Here is a 21,243-nt window from a genome sequence, read left to right as displayed (position 1 = left end):
TGACGACGTGTTCCGTTTTGAAACACTCAATGTAGCCTCTATTTGTAGCTTAGCGTTGTGTTGCCTACCATGTGTCGGCTTCTCGCAGCGTCGAGTGACGCCTTGGCAGGTACATGTCCGCTACACGCTCAAGTGATGGCGCGCTTTTCCGTGGCTCTGCGTGTGATGTCATACACCAGCCTCTCTCAAACTCTACACCTGTGGCTGAAGCCTGCGCAATTTCCTCATCTTCATCTTGTACAACTTGGATTTACTTTGATTAAACGCTACTCGAGTAATAATACACCTTCCCCTCGAATAACCGCCGAGCAGTCCGCGAGACAACGCACCTATCCACAAAAGCAAACGATTCCGAGCTGGTTGCCAGAACATCAACCTTGATCGACCCGCTCGAATGCGAAAGACAGACTCTCCTCTGGCTCGGTAGAAGATCCGAAGAGCTACCATCAGAGTCTGAGCAGGGACTCGGTGTCCGCTCAGGTGAAGACGACTGCCAGGAGGACTGCACCTTGCTGCCGGATGCAAGTCCGTGGGCTACAGTACCTTCTATGCACACTGCCGACGCCAAGCATGCCGCACCTGTGAGTTGCAGGCTCGGGTGGGGTTTGCCCATACTGAACGCTTGGACATGAACGTCCGGCGTGCCTTCCTGAGAACCATCATCTGGTTGAGGAGAAGAAACGATAGCCAGCTTCGGTGTCCCGCGGACTTTTACAGCAGCGTCTACATCAGAAGCGAGACCCATCATAACGGCGCCAGTACATCGTATTGACTCCATGTGCTGGAGATAGACGGCCGTGTCTTTGCTACCTCTCCTTAGGTTTGGCGGTAATGTTCGTTCGTCGACTAGGACAAAAGGATTCGCTGCGTCTATCAACGTCGCCTTGACCGAGAAGCGATTGCCGTCTTGTCCTTTCACATGAATAGTATCACATCGTCTCCCCGTAGGAAAGAGAGTTCCAGTCATGCTCCCGGCAGGATCCACAAAGGCCACTTTTACTTCGCTTCCGGTTCCCTTGACGCCTGGTATCGCGTAGTCTCCGTCTTCATCGAACGATCCGTCCTCGTCTACTTGAACGGTATCGACGATGAGCCGCGAAGTGTTCGTATTGAAGATCCGTACATCGAGCTGAAGAAGAATGAGTATCCCATCCGTCTCAATTACAACAAGAGGACTTACCGTCTTCTCTCCGGGACTTGCACGCACTAGTCCCTCTTGTAGCGCAAATGGTCCAACACCAGCGCACATGTTTCCACAGTTTCCGCTGAAGTCGACCGCCTCCTGACCCACTGCTACTTGTACAAAAGTATAATCGATATCGACGCCCATTCGGGATGATGGCGAAACCACTGCAACCTTGGAAGTCGTTGAAGTCGCTCCTCCTACTCCATCAATCTGTCGAGCATCCGAACCTTGAGAACCCATGGCGGCAAGTAATGGGCCTGCCCACGCTGATTGGGAAGATGGCAAGTCGTGACGATGGATGAAGAGACCTTTCGAAGTACCAGCACGCATCAAAACGGCTGGTAGGCTGTGTCGCACCCTTTTCGGGGCGCTTTCGTGTGCCATTGGGAGTTCAGGTATGCGGATCGGTGAGATGTGTGAGACAGTCGAGGTGTGTGCCTTTTGAAAACTGGATGGTTTAAGAAGTGTGCGAATCATCTATAGAGGATGATGCTGCGATTGAAGGTGATGAATGCGATGAAGTCGGTGCTTCGTTTCCAGGCTGACATGTGTCATCATGCTCGACGGTGCAACTCTCTATATATGTCTTCGTTCCAAAAGTGTTCGGGGAGATACCAACGGGTAGAAGCATGAGACTCTTCCCGTTAGCGCGTAAGATGCCGTGGAATCTCAAGTTGGTACGGAAAGCCTAGCCGCGGTAAAACCTCGGCTTTCTTCCCGCGGGATCTTTATATACCACAGGGTTTGACGCGCTAACAGAAAAGTCTAGTGCCACTATACCCGTCTCTTCTCTGTCTTTCGCGCTCAAGCCTGAAAGGTCTTTTCGCGAGAGGAAACCTTGGCCGTGTACATTGGGAGATGGCAAATCCGGTAATGGTGGTCCCTCAGGCTGATGCAAGACTTTAAGCTCTTACATGTCCCAGTCCAGCATTGTGAATTGATCAAGCTCTGACCCGTTGAATCCATAAAGTAGGTCATCTACTGAAAACGGTTGCTCACTGAAGGTTTGCTGTTGGCCCTGATAAGTCCAATCTCCAGAATTTCCAAAGGGCAGGTTTGCCGTCTCCGTGGTACTGTACGCCGACGGCGGCACTCCAGGTACAGCCAGGTCGGCAGTAGGATCCATTGAACCAGGCTGCGCTAGATGCGTAGAGTCCTGATCTCGGACAAAACTCTGGATAATGCCATCGATATCGAAGCTTTGCAAGCTTGGTTCGCGATTCATTGCACTGCCCAAAGAAACGTCTGGTGCGCTGTTGTGGTTGTCTTCACCACTGCCTATGTGTATGTCATTCAGCTCGGGTGCAACAACACCCAATCTCTTCATCAGGCTCTGGATAATGGCATTGGCGCGTCGTACAGCCCAATTAGTCTCTTGGTTGTCGCGGAAAACGGCTAAGCAAGTCTCTAGGCTCTTGTGAGCTTGTGAGCCGGCACCACGCTTGGCTGCAATACGGGCATGCACAGTGGCAGCAACATAAGTCGCATAGGAAATCAGGTAAGGAGCTCTCCGCACACTGAACGTTTTGTCGTATGCTCTCAGGAGCTGTACAATAGCATCCGCCGCAGTGGCGCACGCCATAAACGAGTTCACGGAGATGGCGCGTGATGTATTGTAGAGATGCCCATCTGCGACGAAGGGTCGGTGCAAGAGAATCGTGAGCACATGGTACAAGGCGCTAGTGTTGATTTAGTACATCCGCGGCGTGTGCAACATTGTGATCACTTACTGTAAGCTTAGGACATGCGGAGGAGGTGTCGCCGCTACTTCCGCTACATCTACCGTGAGGTGTTCGGGCAGAAGCCCACGCCATGTTATCAGCTTTTGATGGATGCTCTCCAACTTGGTCGACAGCTCTGTAGGGCTTACGTCGAAGCTTCTTTCGGTATAGATGGTGCTGAGTATGTCGCTCAGAATAACCGAGAGCTGGCAAAGGTGTCGAAACGTGGAGATACTATAAGCCGGCGATCCTAGATAGACGGCGTCTGGTTGCGTGGAATAAGAAAAGGGTGTCCAATGCTCAAGTTCTTCGTAGGTGTCGAGTAATTTGGTGGGTACGAGTGTGTCTGTCATGCTTACTGGGCGACCTTGATAGAGGCTTTGGATCTTGTCGACGACTGCGGTTCTTATTAGTGGAATGATGAGCAATTTGAAGACCATGCCTACCAAATGCTGCCCAGAAAACACGACGCCGAATTTCATGGTCCTCATCAGAAAGCTTGCGATATCCTGCAAATTCAGGCTTATCAACGTGAAGACCAAGGTCAACGATCATGCGAAACGCTAACCCAGCGTACAGCCAGGCAGCACTGCGCTCATCGCCAAGAGCAAACAACGAGTTGGTCATAACTAGCAACGCTTGAATTGTTGTGATTTCGCTCTTGTCCAAAGCGCCTCCCAGGAGTTCTCTCACTCTTTCACGAAATTGCCATCCAGCAGTGCGGACATCGTCTGCTACACGGCGAACTTCGTGCCGTGGGCTGAACTTACTTGCGCCGAAGTAGATGGCATTCAAGAGAAGTTTGGAGAAGTACGGACCGCCACATGCCATGTCACGCATGAAGGCCGGGCGATAGGTAGTAAGGAACGAATGGTGTTGCCGGTTCCAATGTAATGACAATAGATGCATACCAAGCTCAGGTTCGACGCCGTCGAAGTCGAGCTTCTTAAGTCGAAAGTTGACGGTCTCAAGTTGTCTCTGACGAGCAGCTTCAGCAACGAGACCTTTTTCAATCCATTCATCTGACATTTGGGGTCGTGCTTCAGCAGCATATCGATCATTGGTGCCTTCGTCAAATAAAGTGCTCGTGCGCCCATGATAGCTAGAGGAGCCATTGGGAGCGACAACAATGCGCGACACGCTTTGAGGTGTAGTTGCAGGGGTCTGTGCAACAGGTGCAGAAGCAGCGATTGATGGTGTCGACTCTGATGTTCTGTCTGACGCTCTCTCGGATGTTCTTGCTGCTCGCGGTGTCTTGCGCGGACGACTGGTAGCATGTTGTACGTCATCTATGGATATAGGCTCGTAATGACAAATTGTATCATGCGTTTTGCAACTTGCGCAGATTGGCTTTTCAGCACTGCATTTGATCTGCCAGCCTCAGTATGCAACTCCTCGACGATGACAAGCAGGCGTCCAGTAACGAACCTTCCTCCGCCGGCAGAACGTACACGCCTCGGCAGCCCTTTTGCGCGTGCGGCCTGTCGCCGCTGCATTCGTAGGCATCGCAGTGTGCGATGGCTAGCACGACGGGAATTTTGGAGGGCGATGTCGTCGCCGGAGTTCAGAGAGGCGAGTAGGTGCAAAGGGCAAGGCCGCGAAGACGCAGTTGCCGACCTCGGGATAATCTGCCGCAGCGCACCTGCCTCAAGTTGGACAGCCCAACTTTTTCCGAGCAATACACGCCAACACAATGCACATTTCCTCCAAGTCATTAACTTCAGTCAAATGATCAACCGTGAAGTCATGACGTTTCAAGAATCACTTGGAGAAGGATACTCCAGATCCGTGAAGGTAGTACTGAATTCATTCCGTCTTCCAAAGCTGATGTAACTATCCTAATACAATCATACAAGGGACCAACTTCCCACAAACACCATACCTCACAAGAACACCAAAACACCAGTCAAAGTCCGTCTCCAACGTGAAAAGAGTCATACATGAAAAGGGTATCCAGCCAACACCGACAGATGATACCAAGCCCCAAAGAAGGTCGGAGAAACACAGAATGTTAGACTTTTAGGCAGATACAGACACCTCAGGTGGTCCCTGGAACATGGCCTCAGCGGGCGCGTCGGGATCTCCTGTTGGTGCTGCTTGAGCCTGGGATGCCAGCTCGCCACTAGCACCAGTCTCTGCCCATTGTCCCCAAAGGCCACGCTTAGCGCGAATGCGTAGAGGGCCGCCAAGCTCGTTAGCTGGCTGCTCAACTTTGATGGCATCCTTGGTCGCCAGTACCAGCATTTCAAAGAACATCTTCGTCGCGTCTGTTCGTGATGTGCGGGCCTCTGGGAAGGCATCCTGGAAAACGATGCTGGTCTTCTGTCGTACCGACTCGCTCTCTTCAGCTTCGGGTCCAAATTGTTCTCGCAAGAAATGGACAGCGTGCTTTGTGCCTAGCGATACGGGCCCGGCTTCGTCGGGATGGACGAGCGGCGCGGTTGTGTCGTCGAAGTTATCTGGAACGGGCGAGAAGATGTCCTCTTCGTCATCACCAACCTGTTGGAAACCAGGGTCATCGGGAAGTTGAACGATATCGTCGGATCCCGCAAGCGTGGGATCGTTGTCACCACCAAGGCCAAGGTCACCGCCTCCTAAAGTCGGCTCATCCTGCTCAAACTCCAGCTGCAGTTGTGGCGTCTTCTCTCCTTCGGCTGCGGCCTCGTCTTCGGTAGCGTCATTGTCGGCAATTGCACCACCACGCTTGCGCTTCTGGGCTGGGCGTGAGACAACTTCTAGGGAAAGGATACCTCGAAGCTCTGGGGCCCATCCTTGGCTTCGTCCGTCGCCCAGTATGCTTGAGATGAACCCTCCGGACTTTTGCATGTTCATCAAAGCCATCAGAAGAGGGTCGCGAGGCAGGAAAGATGCAGGCTTCAGGATCTTCTCGCGGTTGTTCTGTTGCTCCCTCAACTGGTGACTTGAGATCATAGTTTCGGCATCAGCTGCAATGACCCTCCTGCGCTTGGCGCGGGCTTGATGGATTGATTCTTCCTCTTCCTGCTCTGGCTCGGGCTCAAACACGGTGACGTTCTGTTCGGCAACCTCCTGTTCAAGACGTGTGGCCTCCTCCTCTCCCAACTCGGAGAGCGGTGACTCTTCACGTTGTCGCACAGGGAAGTCGCCGGCGACAGAGCCTGCAGGAAGTTCGGTGTCCATGTCCATACCGCCCATAGTAATATCCAGGTCATCGTCCAAATTGAGTTCATGGCCGCGTGCGAGTTCAGTGGGAGGATCTTCGCCAAGGTCGATGCCGAGATCATCGTCATCCACTATCATGTCTTTGCCTAGCCCGGTAAACTCTTCGGACCGACGGCGTTCCAAAGGTGCGTTACGGCCAACTTCAATGCTGGTACCCTCGTCGTAGGCGGCTGTCGGCTCCAAGTCATCATCCTCTCCAATGTCCAGGTTCAGGTCGTCATCCGGCAATTCCATGGGCTCTCCGCGCGCCTGCTCAATGCTACCGGAAAGGAACTGGCTGTTGTCCCAATCGGGGACTGTGGTGTTGCCGAGGTTGAGGCTGCCGCTAAGAGGCTGGGAGAGAAGGAAAGAAGGGTCGGGCATGGGAGCCAACAAATCGAGATCGGTGATCTGATCCTGTAGCATGAGGTTTGTGGGGTTGGCGACGTGAGTCTGGGCGGGCGCATCGATGTTTCCGGGACGGAAGGCCTGCACAGGGGTTAGAAGTGGTCATGTCACGCAGTCAAACTTGGAACCTACCATCCTGATCTTCCACAGCGCTTCTTGACAGTCATCCTGGAGGTAGTTGACCTTCTTGTTGTAGATGCGAACCTCACCGAGGAGCAACTGCGCGTTCAACCGCAATGCAAGCGGACCGCCAGCGGCCACCTCGGGTCGGATAATGACCTCGCAACTCTCTGGGATCTTGTGCTGCAGCACCTGGGCCTTGGTGAGCTTCTTCTGTTGATTCGAGGCAAGCCAGACGTGCGCAAGCGCGCCCTGCTTGAATAGGAGGTCCTCTGGCAGAAACATGGTGGTGGTTGGGTAGGTCGGTTTGTGGGCGGGGTGGTGGAGGAGTCGCGCTCTTGTTTACGTCGACGCGTCGCGGCCAAGTCGATGCGCGTGGCGTGAAAGCGCGCCGACAATGTCAGAATTGGAGCCCCGAAGTGCGCGCAGATGCAGCAATGGCAGTGATGGTCAAAAATGGTTGAGCGACGATGGTGTTGCGGATGCGCTCGGTCGTTGAAGGATGAATGAGGCTGGTTAGGGCTGGCTGGGATTAGATGGCAAACACGACAGCCCTCGCTTAGTCATAGGCCTGTCGCAAGACCAAGCCCAACTTCACCTTCCGCGCACGTCATCTTCCATTCCATGCTGCCCAGGTACTTTCACGATACAACAAATTGCTACATACTTCGGTAGACGATGGAAACACATATTTTGGTCATGTAGACATTAGAGGCAACAAATTCTCATGCAGCTTGGACAATCGACTCAGTCAACTGTTTCATTACTCAGATTGGCTTCAGATGGAAGCCGCAACTACTACCTCAGATCCTCCGGCTCCACCTCAGTCCCGGACTACTCGCTTCCACATATTTTACATCAACTTCCCTCCCTCTGGCAGCAAACCCCTCCCGAAGCCACACCACCAACCGCTCGATCAACGGCGCACAGTCCACCAAAACGTTCTGCATACCGTGTCGATCACTTACCCTGATCCTAGGCCAAGCCTCGATCGTCAACGTCTGCAAACTTTCGGCCTCTAAGAGATCTGCCAACTGGTAAATCGCAATGACATCTTCTAGCTCTCTGATGCGCGTTTGATCGAATGTCCATAGATCAAAAGTCCCTAGCGTTGTAGGAGGGATAATAACATCCTCGGCCCAGTTACATGAGTCAATAGTCATGTACCCAACTTCGAATTTTAATGCAACTTCCCTTAAACCTGTACATCGATTCATGAGTTCGATGTAAGTGTTCTTAGCCCCAGCAATTGGTTGGTAGCGGCCGAAGAGTTGGAAATCGAGTTTACGAATTGCGGCAAAGCCTGAATCGTCATCGCCTAGACTCTCCAGGAACATCGTGAATCGTACTGCTTGCTCTGGGTAGATGAGGTAGAATTCGGTCGTCCGTAGAAGGTACAGGGATACATCGACGCGCGTGGCTTGGTTCACGCGACAGAGTTGTTCGAGCCACTGGAGGTAGAAAGGGTCGCCTCCACGACGGGTGTCTACGGGACCGAGATTCAAGGGCTGAGACTGAGAAGTAAGGTCCTCTGGGAGTATCGCATGTCGGTAGATGATCTCGCGGAGCTCAAGTGGCAGAGTTGGAAAAGGTATAGTAGATTGCGCTGCAGCGTTAGTCAGGTTCATTTTGTTCATGATGCTTGGTGGAAACAGTGTAATAGAGAATTTCGTTAGTTTTCCGCAGTGCTCAGTTTGCTGTTTGCGAGAACAGGGGAATACATGTCTTGCAGGTCAACTAATTAGTGTTTTGGTACTATTGGCTTCGTGAAGAGCACTGCTTCATGGTACCAGCACGCAATGCGACCAAGTTGAATTGGTCACTCCTTCTATCGTACACGCTCCCTGTGCCTGCGCACACATCGTAACGAGTTTGTTATCGACGGGCCATGTCAGCAAAGGGTTTGTCAATGGACTGACAAACTTCGGACACCTCCAAGATGTTAACATTGCCATTGACCGTGTGAACTGGTACTGCTGGACATGCTCCTCGTCTAGAAATCTGCCGGTAGAGAAATTAATCGCGCAATAACGTGACGCTCAGTGTCGAATTTATTGAATGGGATGACATTGAATGGAGCGGAAGCTGGAATTGATGGCAGAGCGGCAGAAGACCGAGAAAGGAAATGAGGTGACGGTCTGCTGGAAACCTCCAATCGCTCTCAGCATAACCATGCATGACTAACTTCAGCTGCGACTTAGTTCAGCATGCTGCCTGAATCTTTCATGTTTCATAATGTTCAGTAAACAGTGGACTTCTGGTCCCTGTGGTCCTTGAAGTACGATAAGCGATGGATCCGCCCGCTGATCATCAAACCCACTGACACCCACAAGGCTGGAAGGCGGAATTCGGGGTGCAGCGTTGCCCGTAGGCAAAGTTGTTGAGACCCGATTGCGTTTGGCCGTGCGACGGGTGCGGATGCACCGGACGGTTTGATTAACGGTCGCAGATCGGGCGTCCGGAGCAACCCACTGCGAACCACTCGCATCTAGTTCTCGCACGATGTCGAAACTTCGACCGGTTTCGCAGTAACAGCAGTTCGCGTCTTCTGAGATCAGGCCAGATCTGGTGGATAAATCTTTCGCCGTGAGGCCATATCGATCTTGCGCATGTAGGAGTGCCGATCTTCATAAAAACGAACAAAGTCTCGAACGCGCACTCCGGCCTCCACTTCAGCCATCTTCTGATATCAGGTACGCTATCTTATCGGTGTCGCGACTCGCGAGCTTACGCCCGCAGTTGTTTCCGGTGTCGAGCGGGCCGGCTTATCATGTTCTGAGGCAGCAGGGCCGGGACCACATGGCACACATGCGCCATGATTACTGCCTCACGTAGGGTACGACTGCAGCACCACGTAATCGAAGAGGGCTGAAGTGCGACAGGCTAACGCCATGTGTGGATTCTCTGGAGTGGCTTTCTTGGGTCTTGGTGCTGACGAGTGCACGGATGAAGTGGCCGTGCAAGTCTTGGACTCTTTGCCCACTTTAAGCCGCTTTCCAGAATTTGTTTGAAACGAGGTTCTACTGTGCCTGTCCCTGTAAAGTCAACTTGGCTGTTTGAATGATTAGTCGTGTGTCCACATGGATGCGAATTCGTGCAACAACCTGCTGGTGGTCTCCTGAACAACCGCCGTGGTGGCTGAGCGTCACCGAGTACGTATGAGGTATGCAGGCGACTGCGAAGTGCCGGAATGGACGGGAGAGCGAAAAATCAAGGTTTTGGCGCTAACTTGGTCGATGGACAACCAGGGCAGGGTCTCGTGCATGCGTAAGAGGAGACCCTGGCCATTGAGTAAGAGCGCACTGACCGCCGACATTCTGGCCTCGGGTCTCTCCACTGTATAATCTACCATGACACACACATCTTCTGGACGCGTCAACTGTCATAAGAAGTTGCGGCCTCCATCGTCACAGCTGATCTTCCACCTATCTCTTCCAAGTTTTTGAAACCTGTCAGCCATCTGTCTAATCTGCGCTTCATAGCTATAAGCCACGCATCGTGCATCTGCAGAACTTGGGCATCTTCACATTAACTCCATTCGGCACTCCATCACACTATTATTGGACCCATCCGCACGCTACCAAGACACGCCAACGGACCCCATCGATTACGGCTACTTTAACGCCCGAATACGCAATTACTACCCTGCATATCTTGCATTTGCTGGCTACATCATCGGGCATTCACAACCCACCGGCGCATATATTACGAAGTCTGCCCTCGGCTTCAGGATTATCTAAATCCAGCACACTACAAAGTCTCTCGATCGCAAGTCGCACACAGCTACACCACCACAACTACTCTATCACTCTACTACTCAACGACAACAACCAACATCCAACCAACCTCAACAACACGAATCCACAATGTTCTCTTGCGCCAACTACGAGCGAGGATGCCGGGGTCGCTGCAACCGCATGAACGGACGATGCGATAGCTGCCACACACTCAACCTCCAAGTCCGCAGCAACAGCGCCTCATCCACATCATCCACCAACGGTCTACCATCAGCTGCCTACTCAGCAATGACCAACTCATTCGCATCGCTGTCACAACTGAACTCTCAATCATCGTCGACAAGGGCGCAATAACCGCCGGACCCTAGGCGTTCACCCTCATGACATTCGACGAATCATTCAAACATCAGCGACTTAGCGGCACAGTGTGCAGGCAACACTCTTCAGCTTCGACTTTGCGATTTGGGAAACTTTATTGGAGCACATCGGTTTAGCATTTACACGGAGCGATCTTTTCTTTCAGTTGTATGATATACCATTTTCATTTTTTCATCGCTTTGAAGGACCACTGCAGGCGTTTGGCAGGGCATGCAAGAGGCGGAGCGCTAGGCAGAGTTTCCCTCGGAGGACTTGACAAACTCCCACCACAACAATCAAACCCAAATTACCTCACCTGCATCTCCTCATGCACTCGTGATTCTTTCCATGCGCAGAGCACCCTGTCGGCATCACACCTGCCACAATACGTAAGACAAGACTTACTCCTAGCCCCACAGTCCAGTCCAGATCTCACCCTCATCCATCCGCCCATCACGCAAAACCCACAACCACGAGCCTTGAAGCTTCAAGGCCCGATCCCTTTCTCTCCTTTCACGGCAATCACGGGTCCATATTTCCGTACAAAACGTCGCTCTATTTCCTTATTCCCTATAGCCTCTATACAGAATACGTCCGTGATGTCCCGTAGCTGGGGGACGCAGGCTAAAAAGCCCACTCTTTGTAGGAATCCAGACCACCGGCGCACGGAGTAGTAGGCAGGGCCTAGAAGTCGGTATCGATCGAACGTTGTGCTGGGGATCGGCTCGCTTGGACGGGCAGGTGGTGCAGCGCGCCTTTGGTGGCCGCTGCACTGTGACGTCAGTCGCGCTTCCTCACCACGTCCTGCTTCGTTTCTCGCATGTGCGCAGACGTGCGTTTCAGCTCCGAGGCAAGCGGGTCCTCCACGGAGTCCACTCGTAGGCGCGGAGAGGTTGCGAGAGGCTTCTTTTCGGTGTTTGTCATGTCGTTTTCTTTTGATTAAACTTTGACGATGTCTGCTTTCCGACATGCTGCCGCGGGAACCAACCTCGCACAACGAAAGGTCTGGACCTCAGGTGACGGCAAAATGGTGCCGAGGCCAATAGACTCGTGCATGGTGGTTGCGATGCATGGCATTTTCGCATTCCCATGCCCGGGTTCATGCACTTGTGCCCATTGTTTCGCCGAAGGCTGCATCAAACAGCCGTAAAGTGTGTTGTTGTTGTCGCTGTTGTTGCCCAGGTGTAGTCGCGCCGATGTTTGCATGCGCCTTGCTGCAGTTACACCACCCCCAGCACTTCTACAGGGCATCAATGTTGGCTCTTGCGGAACCCAACATGCTACGTCTTCGATCTTCCTGCTCGCCAAACCTGGCGCATGTCAAAGCTGCATCGTGGACGTCGAAGCTATGATGTTGATCAACAGAATCCTTCGCGCCCAATTTTAGCATCGTGATCGTGACAGCGATGGAGCTTCCACTTGCACTTCCTTTTGCTCTCGTCTCTTGACAGCCTATCGGAGTCGATGACCCGAGGCTCGGACCTTCACTACCGGCACTCGATAAGTGCGGTGACAAGCGAAAGCGAAGAAAGATATTAGTGCCATCGACTCGAGGGTCCATAAAACCAGTGAGTTGCTAGCTGAGCATAAGCGCGAGACGTGGCTTTTCGGGAAGGAAAGACGCTTGTTTTCCTACGTCATGCCGTTGGAAAAGCTGAGCCTGTCTCCACCATCGTGAGAAGTCTGGAACTTCAGACTCGGTCGTGCCGATGCTCTACCTACTGTTTGTGCAGTTCATCTATCATTGGAGTCTTGAGTCTAGTAGTCACGTCTTTTGATATTCACATTCCACCTCGGGCTGTCTGGGTAGGCACCATCTGAGGAAAGAGCAGGTGTCATCGAATACAATGTGCACACTACCATCCGCCTGATCTACCTCAATGAAGATGAGTGATCGCCGTCCAGTCCGCACTCTTAAAAATCATCTCGTCTTCACGCGCAACAATTCCGGATTTCACTCGGTGAAGAAGCTGCGTAATCACTTCATTCAAGCCACCAACTAGCAAAGCCTCAACGACCGTTGTGGGACTCACCTATAGAACCCGCGCACAACGTAGTACAAGACACCTGAGTCACACCTCCTCGTGTCAACCACTACCAACTATTCTTGAGAGTATGACTCCCCAGAATATCCCCGCTGACAAAATCTCTCACGAACTACCGATATCGCTACCCGGACCGGAAAGGCGTCACGTGGAAGCGCGACAGTAGGACAAGTGAGCTGAATAGGGTATGCATGACGAGCTGGATAAGCCGCACACCACCAGTCGTTGCAATATCGAACGATGCAGCTTATACAGCTACGCAGTAACACGGTCCGATGAACCTATGGCTGCCCAGCGATGTGCTTACTCAACCACGTCTTGTGGTGCGGGAGTGATTGTTTCTAGAAGGAGGAGGCTCGAGGTGCATGCAGCCCTACCCGTGTGAGGAAAGCTTAGTTGGCTGTCAGTGTAAGGCATAGGCTCGTGATGAAAGGACTAGTAGTAGCCTGGTGCACGTAGAGGTTTGCGGTGGGATGAAATATCATGCACGTCTTTAACCACAACCCTAGTCCATGATCCAATCACCCGCTTCCAATACAGTGGCTAGCGAAGGCTGAGTCGGTCTACCAGCCAGCCACAACGTCTACCCACTACCATCACGCTCCATCCCCTACCTCAGCGACTCCCAAACAGGCAAGCATTTCGTGCACCCCAACACCCGACGTCCTCCCGTTGAGCCACCCCGTATCTACCCGTACTCGCATACCCACCCTTCCCCATGTCCGCTGCCAAATCCCCCATCAAACATCGCGTACGTAAATAAATCCTGCTTATCAAATGCCACACCAAGCACCTACAAGCCTCACGCGCCCTGTGCTTTCCCATACCGCTCCTCCGCTGAATAATCGCGGGATGGGCGATGAGAAGAGCAAATAGCGTGCTGGCTAGACGCACGTAGGTAAATGATCAGCAAGACGGATTGTGACGCGTGGATCTCTCCGTGCAGTTCATGGCGTTGTGATATGGAGTACATATCCCCATTTGAAGCGGCGATAGTTCCTGTTTGTTGATGGAGAGTAGCATCAGCTTTCCTCTTTCCTGCTTCCCGCTTGCTTCTTTCCAGTTTGGAAGTGAGGTACTTGCCAAGATCGGATATCGAGGTCTTGTTTCAACTTTGATTACAGGTACAGTGAAGTTGCCAAGATATTAAGCTTTGTGGATAAGCTCTTCCTTCCAGAAGCATGTCGGCGTCTTGGTCAGAGTCCGCCCCGCGAAGGAAGGCCAATTACAAAGTCCGCTTTCGACATGGTGTGTATCCTGATTTGGAAAGTCAGGCTACCAGGGCCGACATCAAGAAGTACGACTACTTCTTTGGTGCGGCGCAGAGATGGGTTGGTACGCCAGGAACATGTAGGTACAAGTCATGTGGTGGTCTTATTGAGTCGATGCTAATGACTGTCTTGTAGTGGACTTTGTCGACGAATCGTCACTCATAGCTGAAGAGTTCGAGGGCCCCGGAAGTGCTGATAAAAGGAAGACACCAAGACATCTGGTTCGCTCCAGGACGGCTGAGAAGATACCACAGTCGGTATCGAGGAAGAGTCCGCAAGGAAGAGAGCGAAACATGCGCCCGACGAGTCGAAGCTGGAATGATCGAGTGCTCATACCCGCAGCACCACAGACAACGCCTGACCTATGGCAGCTTCCGTCGCATATCCGGCGACACACAAGCCCGGCACCTGGCTCAGTCTCAAGTCTCTCCAGCCTTGACGAGCCCCTGCCGGGGACTTGGAACTCTGATATCCCCTCGCCACATCCATTCGTTCCAACGAACCATGCTTCACCGGTAACATGGCCGATACCTGACCCAATCGAAGCATATCTTTTTCGGTTCTGGGTAGAGAAAGCATCAGACGCACTAGACATAATGAGTCCTGCTAGCATCTTCAAGAATATCGTCCCAAAGCTCGCTTTGACAAGCCCGATGCTCATGAACGCCATCTTCATGATTTCCGGACAGTGTATACTGCGCTTCGATCCGTATTTCCCCACCAGACCGTACGACTACCATGAGAGAATATTGCAGAATCTCATCCCGTATATCGCCGGGAAGGGACAAATTGAAGATGAGGCGACGCTGGTGGCCGCCATGCTGCTGCGAAACTTTGAGGACTTCCATGGTACGTGAAGACGAGGAATTGCGCGGAGATCAGCTGACATTCAAATAGCGGGTACACAAGGACAATCACATCTCTCGACGTTTGAACTTTTCTATGGTCCTGAAGGCTGGGTCTTCGATATGTCTAGCCCGGTTGTACAAGCTGCTCTGGTACTCCATGTGCATACCGAGGTCAGCCAAGCATTGCTCAACCAACCCACTCTGCGCATTAATTATGAAAACTTCATTCTGCCAGCTCTAATATCGCCAATCGATGAAGTCTCGTGGGGAAATCGAATATTATGGCTGACTGCGCGCATCTTGCAGTGGGCGCAAAAGAGCGTGCGGACGATGGCCGAGTGGCAGTATCTTCACAGTTTGGTCGATGAGTGGGAAAGAAGGCGACCCGCAAGCTTCGATGCCTTCTTTTACCAGGAAGGCAACCCACATGCCGTTGGAGGATATCCGGAATTGTGGTTCTCTGGCGCTTGTCATGGTGAGTCCAATTAGTCGTCAGCTCACGGACTGTTTGCTAACAGGCGACAGCGGAGGCGAACCAACAGCTGCGAATATGTCGCATTGCACTCGCGGTCTACAATCCAGGGACGAATATGCATGGCGTACATGATGAAGTCTTGAGAGGTTTGAGAGAGATGATAGCTATCGCTCGGTGCAACGCTCATTGTATTTCTGCGCAATGGGACGCCGCGTATACAGTACATAAGTTTGGCACCGTACTGCAGGATGATCAGGACCGATGCAAGATGATCGAGTTTTTAGAAGAGGTGCAGGCCACAGGCATGCCGACACGCACGTCGGTCGAGCATCTCCAAGACCAGTGGAACTGGAGATGGAACCATTACGCAGGAGAAATAAATTAATTCCATAGGAGAATGTGGTCGTCCACAAGATTACCTGGTCAATGACCCAGCAAGGAACAGACTGCCAATGACCACACCCAGGAAGGTGATGAGAATGATCCTGCCCTTGCCGGTCAGAGCGAGATACGACATGACGCCCACGATAAGCTCCCACCGTCGAGCTGCGTCTCTCCTGGCTTTCCACTGTGGGTTGACCTCAAAGGGTGGCCTGGAAAGAACGTCGTTCACGCCCATCTTAATAGGCTTGTCATCGACGCGCACAGATAGAGCCACCGGTCGATGGTCGGATGTCGGCTGTACGGGCAAGGCAGTGTAGATTTGCGGTTCAAGATCTGACGAAGATCCGGATGGGAGGTAGAGGATCCGGTCACACCATGATGGGTATCGATGCTTCGACCACTCCCAAGATTCATCCTCCCCAGATCGCTTGGGCGCGTTGGAGTTCTTGCCATGTGAGGTAGCGTACTTGTATGTAGGCGGAAAATTGATGGGCATTTCTTGGAAGCCATGCAGGGTGCGCTTAGCGTCCTTTTCTCTCATCAATTGGTCCTTCTTCAGCAGATGTGAGTAGTGTGTTGGCGAAGATTCGGACGCTGTCGGCTGCGGATAGGTTTGATGCGCTCCGTCTTCTGGTGGGCTATCGTGGGTGCGGTAGTTCAAGTCGCCGTAGAAGAAGACGTGGTTGCCAGGCGTAAAGAGACCGTTGTGGTCGGCTGGTGTCTCAGACGAGGGGCCAAGCAGCGGTCGCTCTTCGCTCGAGCTGTACGGGGAGTCATCGTTGTTGACAAAGACCAGGTTCCGCACCAGATTCTCCCAGTCTTTGTTCCGCGCGTCGATATTGCTCTCCATGGGCGCAAGATGGGCGGCCGCAAAGGTAAGATCGAGGGTATCTTCAGAGTCGGGGCACGAGAAGCCGACGCGCATGGCGACGGCGCCCTTGTTGCCCATGTTGGAGAAGCCGACACCTGCGCCTGCCGACTGTATCCATTGTATCCTCTGTACGACGTGGGGTTTGGCGAAGAGCATCAGGGCCGTCATGCCCAGGCTGCGCGTCGCAATGTGCTCGAGTGAGTCGCTGCCATTGCTGCGGAGGTCGGCGGCAAGCTGGACGGTCGTGGTCACGCGGTCAAAGTAGGGCTTCAGATAGGAGCCTCCGAGGAACGAGTAGGCGATGGGCGCAACCTCCTGCAGGGATATGGCGACGATGTCGGGCAGAGGCGTGTCTTTGGGGAGGGCGTCGAAGAAGGAAGGCGCGAGGGACTGGGGATCGACGAGGTTGCGCGCCGCATTGAAGGTAAGGAGGTAGAGTTCAAACATGATGGATCACGATGCTGGCGTGTCGCTGCAGACGCGTCGGTCAGCACAATTCCGGCTTGTTGAGGGCGATCACGATGTGGCACCAGGGATGACGAGGGCGGGGAAGGTGCAAATGAGGGCTTGGAAGGTACGAACAGAGTTATTGCTGGAATTAACAACACACGTAAGACGTCTACAGTACAGGTAAGGGCATGCACGGGGAGGGTGGTGGTGCACCCGTGGACGCGTCTGGTGGCAGGCAAGTGGCTGCAGCGTGGGGTAGCAGGCGGTCAGGATTTGCTGAGCTGCGGTAGTGCGGAGAGGACAAACGGCTAGGGCGGCTCCACTGAGCGCTCTGGAAGTAGAGCTCCTAACCCCAAGTTTAACAGTTAGACTGTTTTCGCGCTAAAATCGCCCCTAACGCATAACCTAACGCACAGCCTACCTTACTAAAGTTTACTAGCGGTCTTGCATTATTGCTAATAATTGCAGTATAGAATATAGTATTATTACTAACGCTTGTACATAGAAATAATATATTATTATAGATGTTATAGTACTATTCTTATATTACGCATAATTTTTTTAACGTTCTAGGCTATATTAGAGCACTTTTAGCGCATTTTAGACGTTGTTTTTTACCTTTTCTATAAAATAATTGCCTATAAATATTATTCTATACAATATATATATAATAATAATATTATCTATAGGCTCTTCTACAATTTTATATATATATAAAGAGACTATTAAACCTTAGAATAACGTAGTCTTTCTAAAGAGCTAAATTTATATATAAAAACGTTAGAAGCTTATTTTAAACGCAAATTTAATAGTCTTTAACGTATAGAATTATAGTTTAGACTATTTTATTACCTAAAACGTTATAGTGCTAACGTTTTAAGAGTATATTAACGTTCTAGATACGTAGACTTTTCTTAATATAGGCTTAGCGCTAATAGGTAATCTTTAGAAATAATTGCAGCAACGCTATCTATAATCTAACTATTCTTTACTACGTTCTTAGCATCTATATCTTATAGTTAAGGTTGTTTTTAACGTTTCTAATACTTCTTAGCTATTGTTAGTATATGTGTACTTCTTAATCTTATTCTACTCTTACTATATAATATAAGGTTATTATACTTAACGCTGCTAAGCTACTTCTTTACTACGTTAGTATTATTCTAGTTAATATCTACTCTTCTTTTCTTAATTAGTGCTAATAGAAGCTTTAATATAGGTATCTATAGCTATTCTCTAATGTCTTAAACAATCTTGCTATATTTATCTTGCATACTATATATCTTGTATACCTACTCTTAACCTAAGTCTTTTACCTTATCTATATACGTCTATAATAATATAGATTAGCAAAGGTAATATAGAGTATTATCTTAGATATACCTTATACTAATAGTAGTTTTATTTATACGTATTCTATGTTTTAGAGGCAAAACTACTACTATATATAAGAGGCTATAAGAAGAGAGGTAGAGGCTAGCTCTTAATTATTATAAGCGCTCTCTTTAGATTATTCTACATAGCTTTAAGATTGTAGATTAGTAGCTTTATAATTAGTAGAGAGATCTAGATATCTTTCTTGCTAAACGTTATAGTAACGCCTCTAATATTAATAGTTCTTATCTCTTCTCTCTAGTAAGCGCCTATAATAATATTACTTAGTTAGGTAGTATTATTAATATAGCTTTATATATTCTCTTATTAAGAATAACTATATACTATTTCTTTTATTTCTCTAGACGTTAGTAGTATAGCTATAGCGTACTATATATTATATATAATATTATAGTGCTAGTAGATATAGAGGTAGGTAGTGTCTATACTAGAGAGTAGCTAAACATTCTTAATAAGTGTAGAGAGAGACTAGTTATATAGGTTAACTTACAGAGGTATAGGTGTCTAGTAATATTATAATAGTAGTAACGTTAGTGCTACTACGTTGCTAACGTTATAGGCTAGTAGTAGTAGAGTGTATTATAGACGTTAGAGCGTATAGATAGAGAGATCTTCTAGTCTATAGATATCTAGGTCTTTAGTACGTCTCTAACGTATTAGAGCTAGCTATAATTGTTAGCTACGTTCTTGCTAGAAAGCACGTTGTTGTTTTTAATACGCCTGCTTAATTACTACTTTCTTAGCTACCTCTCTTATCTATATAGATGTTCTAAATCTATTAGCTTTATACTTCTATATCTATAATAACAACACTTGCGTATATAACACTAACTCTTAGTCTTTAGTAGTAGAAACGTTATAGGTGTTTAGTACACTAAGAGCACTACGCTCTTAGAAGTACTAAATTTATTTAGATGCCTTCTACTTTAAAGTGTTATAGACTATATTAGATAATTATTAAGAGTAAATAGAGTAGAATATTAGTAGGTTAAGGTAGTGTCTTGCTATTTATTACGTTGTTATGTTTATTATTAATAATAGTAAGTAGGCTAGATTTATAGTAGATAATAATTAGTAAGGCAGAATTATTAGAGACGCACTAGAAAGGTCTTGCCTAGTTATATATATAGACTCTGCTACTCTACTTCTTGCAGTATTTAGAACATATACTACGTTTATAAGTATAAAGATATCTTTACTCTATAACTATTATACTCTATGCTTATTATTATTATACTCTATAATACTACTACGTAAGAAGAAGATAGTAACATTTAACTTACCTAAAGAGGTGTTAAACATAATTACTCTTAGCTAGAGCGCTAGAGATAATAAGCTAGAGAATAATAATAATCTTAATACTATTAACTAAGATAATCTTAGCTATAAGATTAACGTTGCTACTAAGCACTAAGATAAGCTTAAACAAGTTAAGCAGAAATTAGTGTTTACAAAGAAGAAGCTTTAATTATTAGAGATAACTATAAAGTAGTCTTATACTTAATCTATAATTAGAGCTTATAAAGAGTGCGTTAGTAATAATTATATAAGGTAGTTATTAGCGTTAATAATAAGTCTAAGATAGTAGAAACGTTTTAAATAATAGATTAAGGTAAAACGTCTAGGTTTAGAGCGTAAGCTTAACAATTCTAGTTCTTAGATGCTAAAGCTTATTACTCTCTAGATATAGAAGTTATGTAATACTACATTATTAGTAATAAAAGAAAAAGGCTAGTCCTATTATTATTAACGTTCTTTAGCCTATTCTGTTATGTTCTCTACGTACAAAGACTCTGCTCTAGCTTTAAGAGCTGCTTTAGTAACGTCTAAGGTAATTAGAGATAAGCTAGATACTAATACGCAAGGTAGTTAATTATTCTCTTATGCCTAAAAGATAAGAGTAATAATTAGCTAGTACTATAGGTATTAAAAGAAGCGCAGTATAAGCAAGTAGAAAGAGAGGAAGAATAGAAAATATACTAGAAATCTATTCTATTCTATAATAGTGTTAACGTTAATAAAGAGTATTAAACGTTAAAAGGTATATTTTCTAACATTCTTAGAGAGTATTATTAATAACGTTTAGGTATAAGTAGGTAAAGCGGCTAAGAGTGCCTACGTAGTTAAGAAGAAAGATTTGCAAAATATGTAGAATAATACCTAGACTAGATTTCTAGGTAGTTATAACAAAAAAGCTTTTTCTTAATAATTACTACTTAATAAGCGTAGTTATATTGTTTAGGCATAATATTATTAATAATTAATAATGCACCTAGTATATATAATATTGTTCTAATACCTTCTATAGCTTAAAGAGTATCTACAAATTAAGCTATAGATGCTGCAGATTGTTAACAAAAAGAAGAGAATAATTAAGCTTACTCTTCTCTTCTATAAAACACACTAGAATAGAAGTTTATACTATTACTCTATATAATTACTTCTATTAACGTCTAGTATATAGAGATTAAGCTATTTGTTCTTTACATTAATTAGCGTAAACGTTATCTCTTAATTCTAGACCTATTGCTTAAGTAGCTAGTAATCTTAGGAATTTAGGCTAGCTATCTTTTTTAACAATTTAACGCTCTTAATTGTTCTAAACTATAAGATATAAAGGTAATTATAAGTATATACGTTAGTATTGTTTAAAAAGTAACGTTGCTAACGTATTACAAGATAGTAACAGCGTTTATTAAGAACTTCTATAACTATCTTATTAATATTAACGTTAATAGTAGCTACTACTCTAGCTACTTATTTTGTTAAGGTAGTGTTTAGTATTTCTTACTTAA

The 21,243-nt window shown here is 48.3% G+C and overlaps 5 protein-coding genes across 5 annotated transcripts; 1 reads left to right on the top strand and 4 right to left on the bottom strand.

Moving 5' to 3' along the window:
• Positions 1-259: 259 nt before the first annotated feature.
• Positions 260-1,330, bottom strand: J4E88_009091 (uncharacterized protein; the record flags this gene model as incomplete). Its single annotated transcript, XM_049402696.1, has 1 exon — positions 260-1,330. One exon carries the CDS (start codon positions 1,328-1,330, stop codon positions 260-262), a length of 1,071 nt encoding a protein of 356 aa, XP_049251551.1.
• A 766-nt stretch (positions 1,331-2,096) lies between these two features.
• Positions 2,097-3,936, bottom strand: J4E88_009090 (uncharacterized protein; the record flags this gene model as incomplete). Its single annotated transcript, XM_049402695.1, has 3 exons — positions 2,097-2,865; positions 2,917-3,304; positions 3,354-3,936. The coding sequence occupies 3 exons, from the start codon at positions 3,934-3,936 to the stop codon at positions 2,097-2,099; spliced, it is 1,740 nt and encodes a 579-aa protein (XP_049251550.1).
• Positions 3,937-4,926: 990 nt separating this feature from the next.
• Positions 4,927-6,900, bottom strand: J4E88_009089 (uncharacterized protein; the record flags this gene model as incomplete). Its single annotated transcript, XM_049402694.1, has 2 exons — positions 4,927-6,576; positions 6,628-6,900. The coding sequence occupies 2 exons, from the start codon at positions 6,898-6,900 to the stop codon at positions 4,927-4,929; spliced, it is 1,923 nt and encodes a 640-aa protein (XP_049251549.1).
• A 7,695-nt stretch (positions 6,901-14,595) lies between these two features.
• Positions 14,596-14,882, top strand: J4E88_009088 (uncharacterized protein; the record flags this gene model as incomplete). Its single annotated transcript, XM_049402693.1, has 1 exon — positions 14,596-14,882. A coding segment is annotated over one exon (287 nt), but the record flags the coding sequence as incomplete, so codon positions are not given.
• Positions 14,883-15,763: 881 nt separating this feature from the next.
• Positions 15,764-17,050, bottom strand: J4E88_009087 (uncharacterized protein; the record flags this gene model as incomplete). Its single annotated transcript, XM_049402692.1, has 1 exon — positions 15,764-17,050. One exon carries the CDS (start codon positions 17,048-17,050, stop codon positions 15,764-15,766), a length of 1,287 nt encoding a protein of 428 aa, XP_049251547.1.
• Between the last annotated feature and the right edge of the window lie 4,193 nt (positions 17,051-21,243).

The sequence above is a fragment of the Alternaria novae-zelandiae genome (genome assembly GCF_023758075.1).
Source record: "Alternaria novae-zelandiae strain BMP 2774 chromosome Unknown scaffold_22, whole genome shotgun sequence".
NCBI lineage: Eukaryota > Fungi > Ascomycota > Dothideomycetes > Pleosporales > Pleosporaceae > Alternaria > Alternaria novae-zelandiae.
This window is presented reverse-complemented; position numbering and strand designations above follow the sequence as displayed.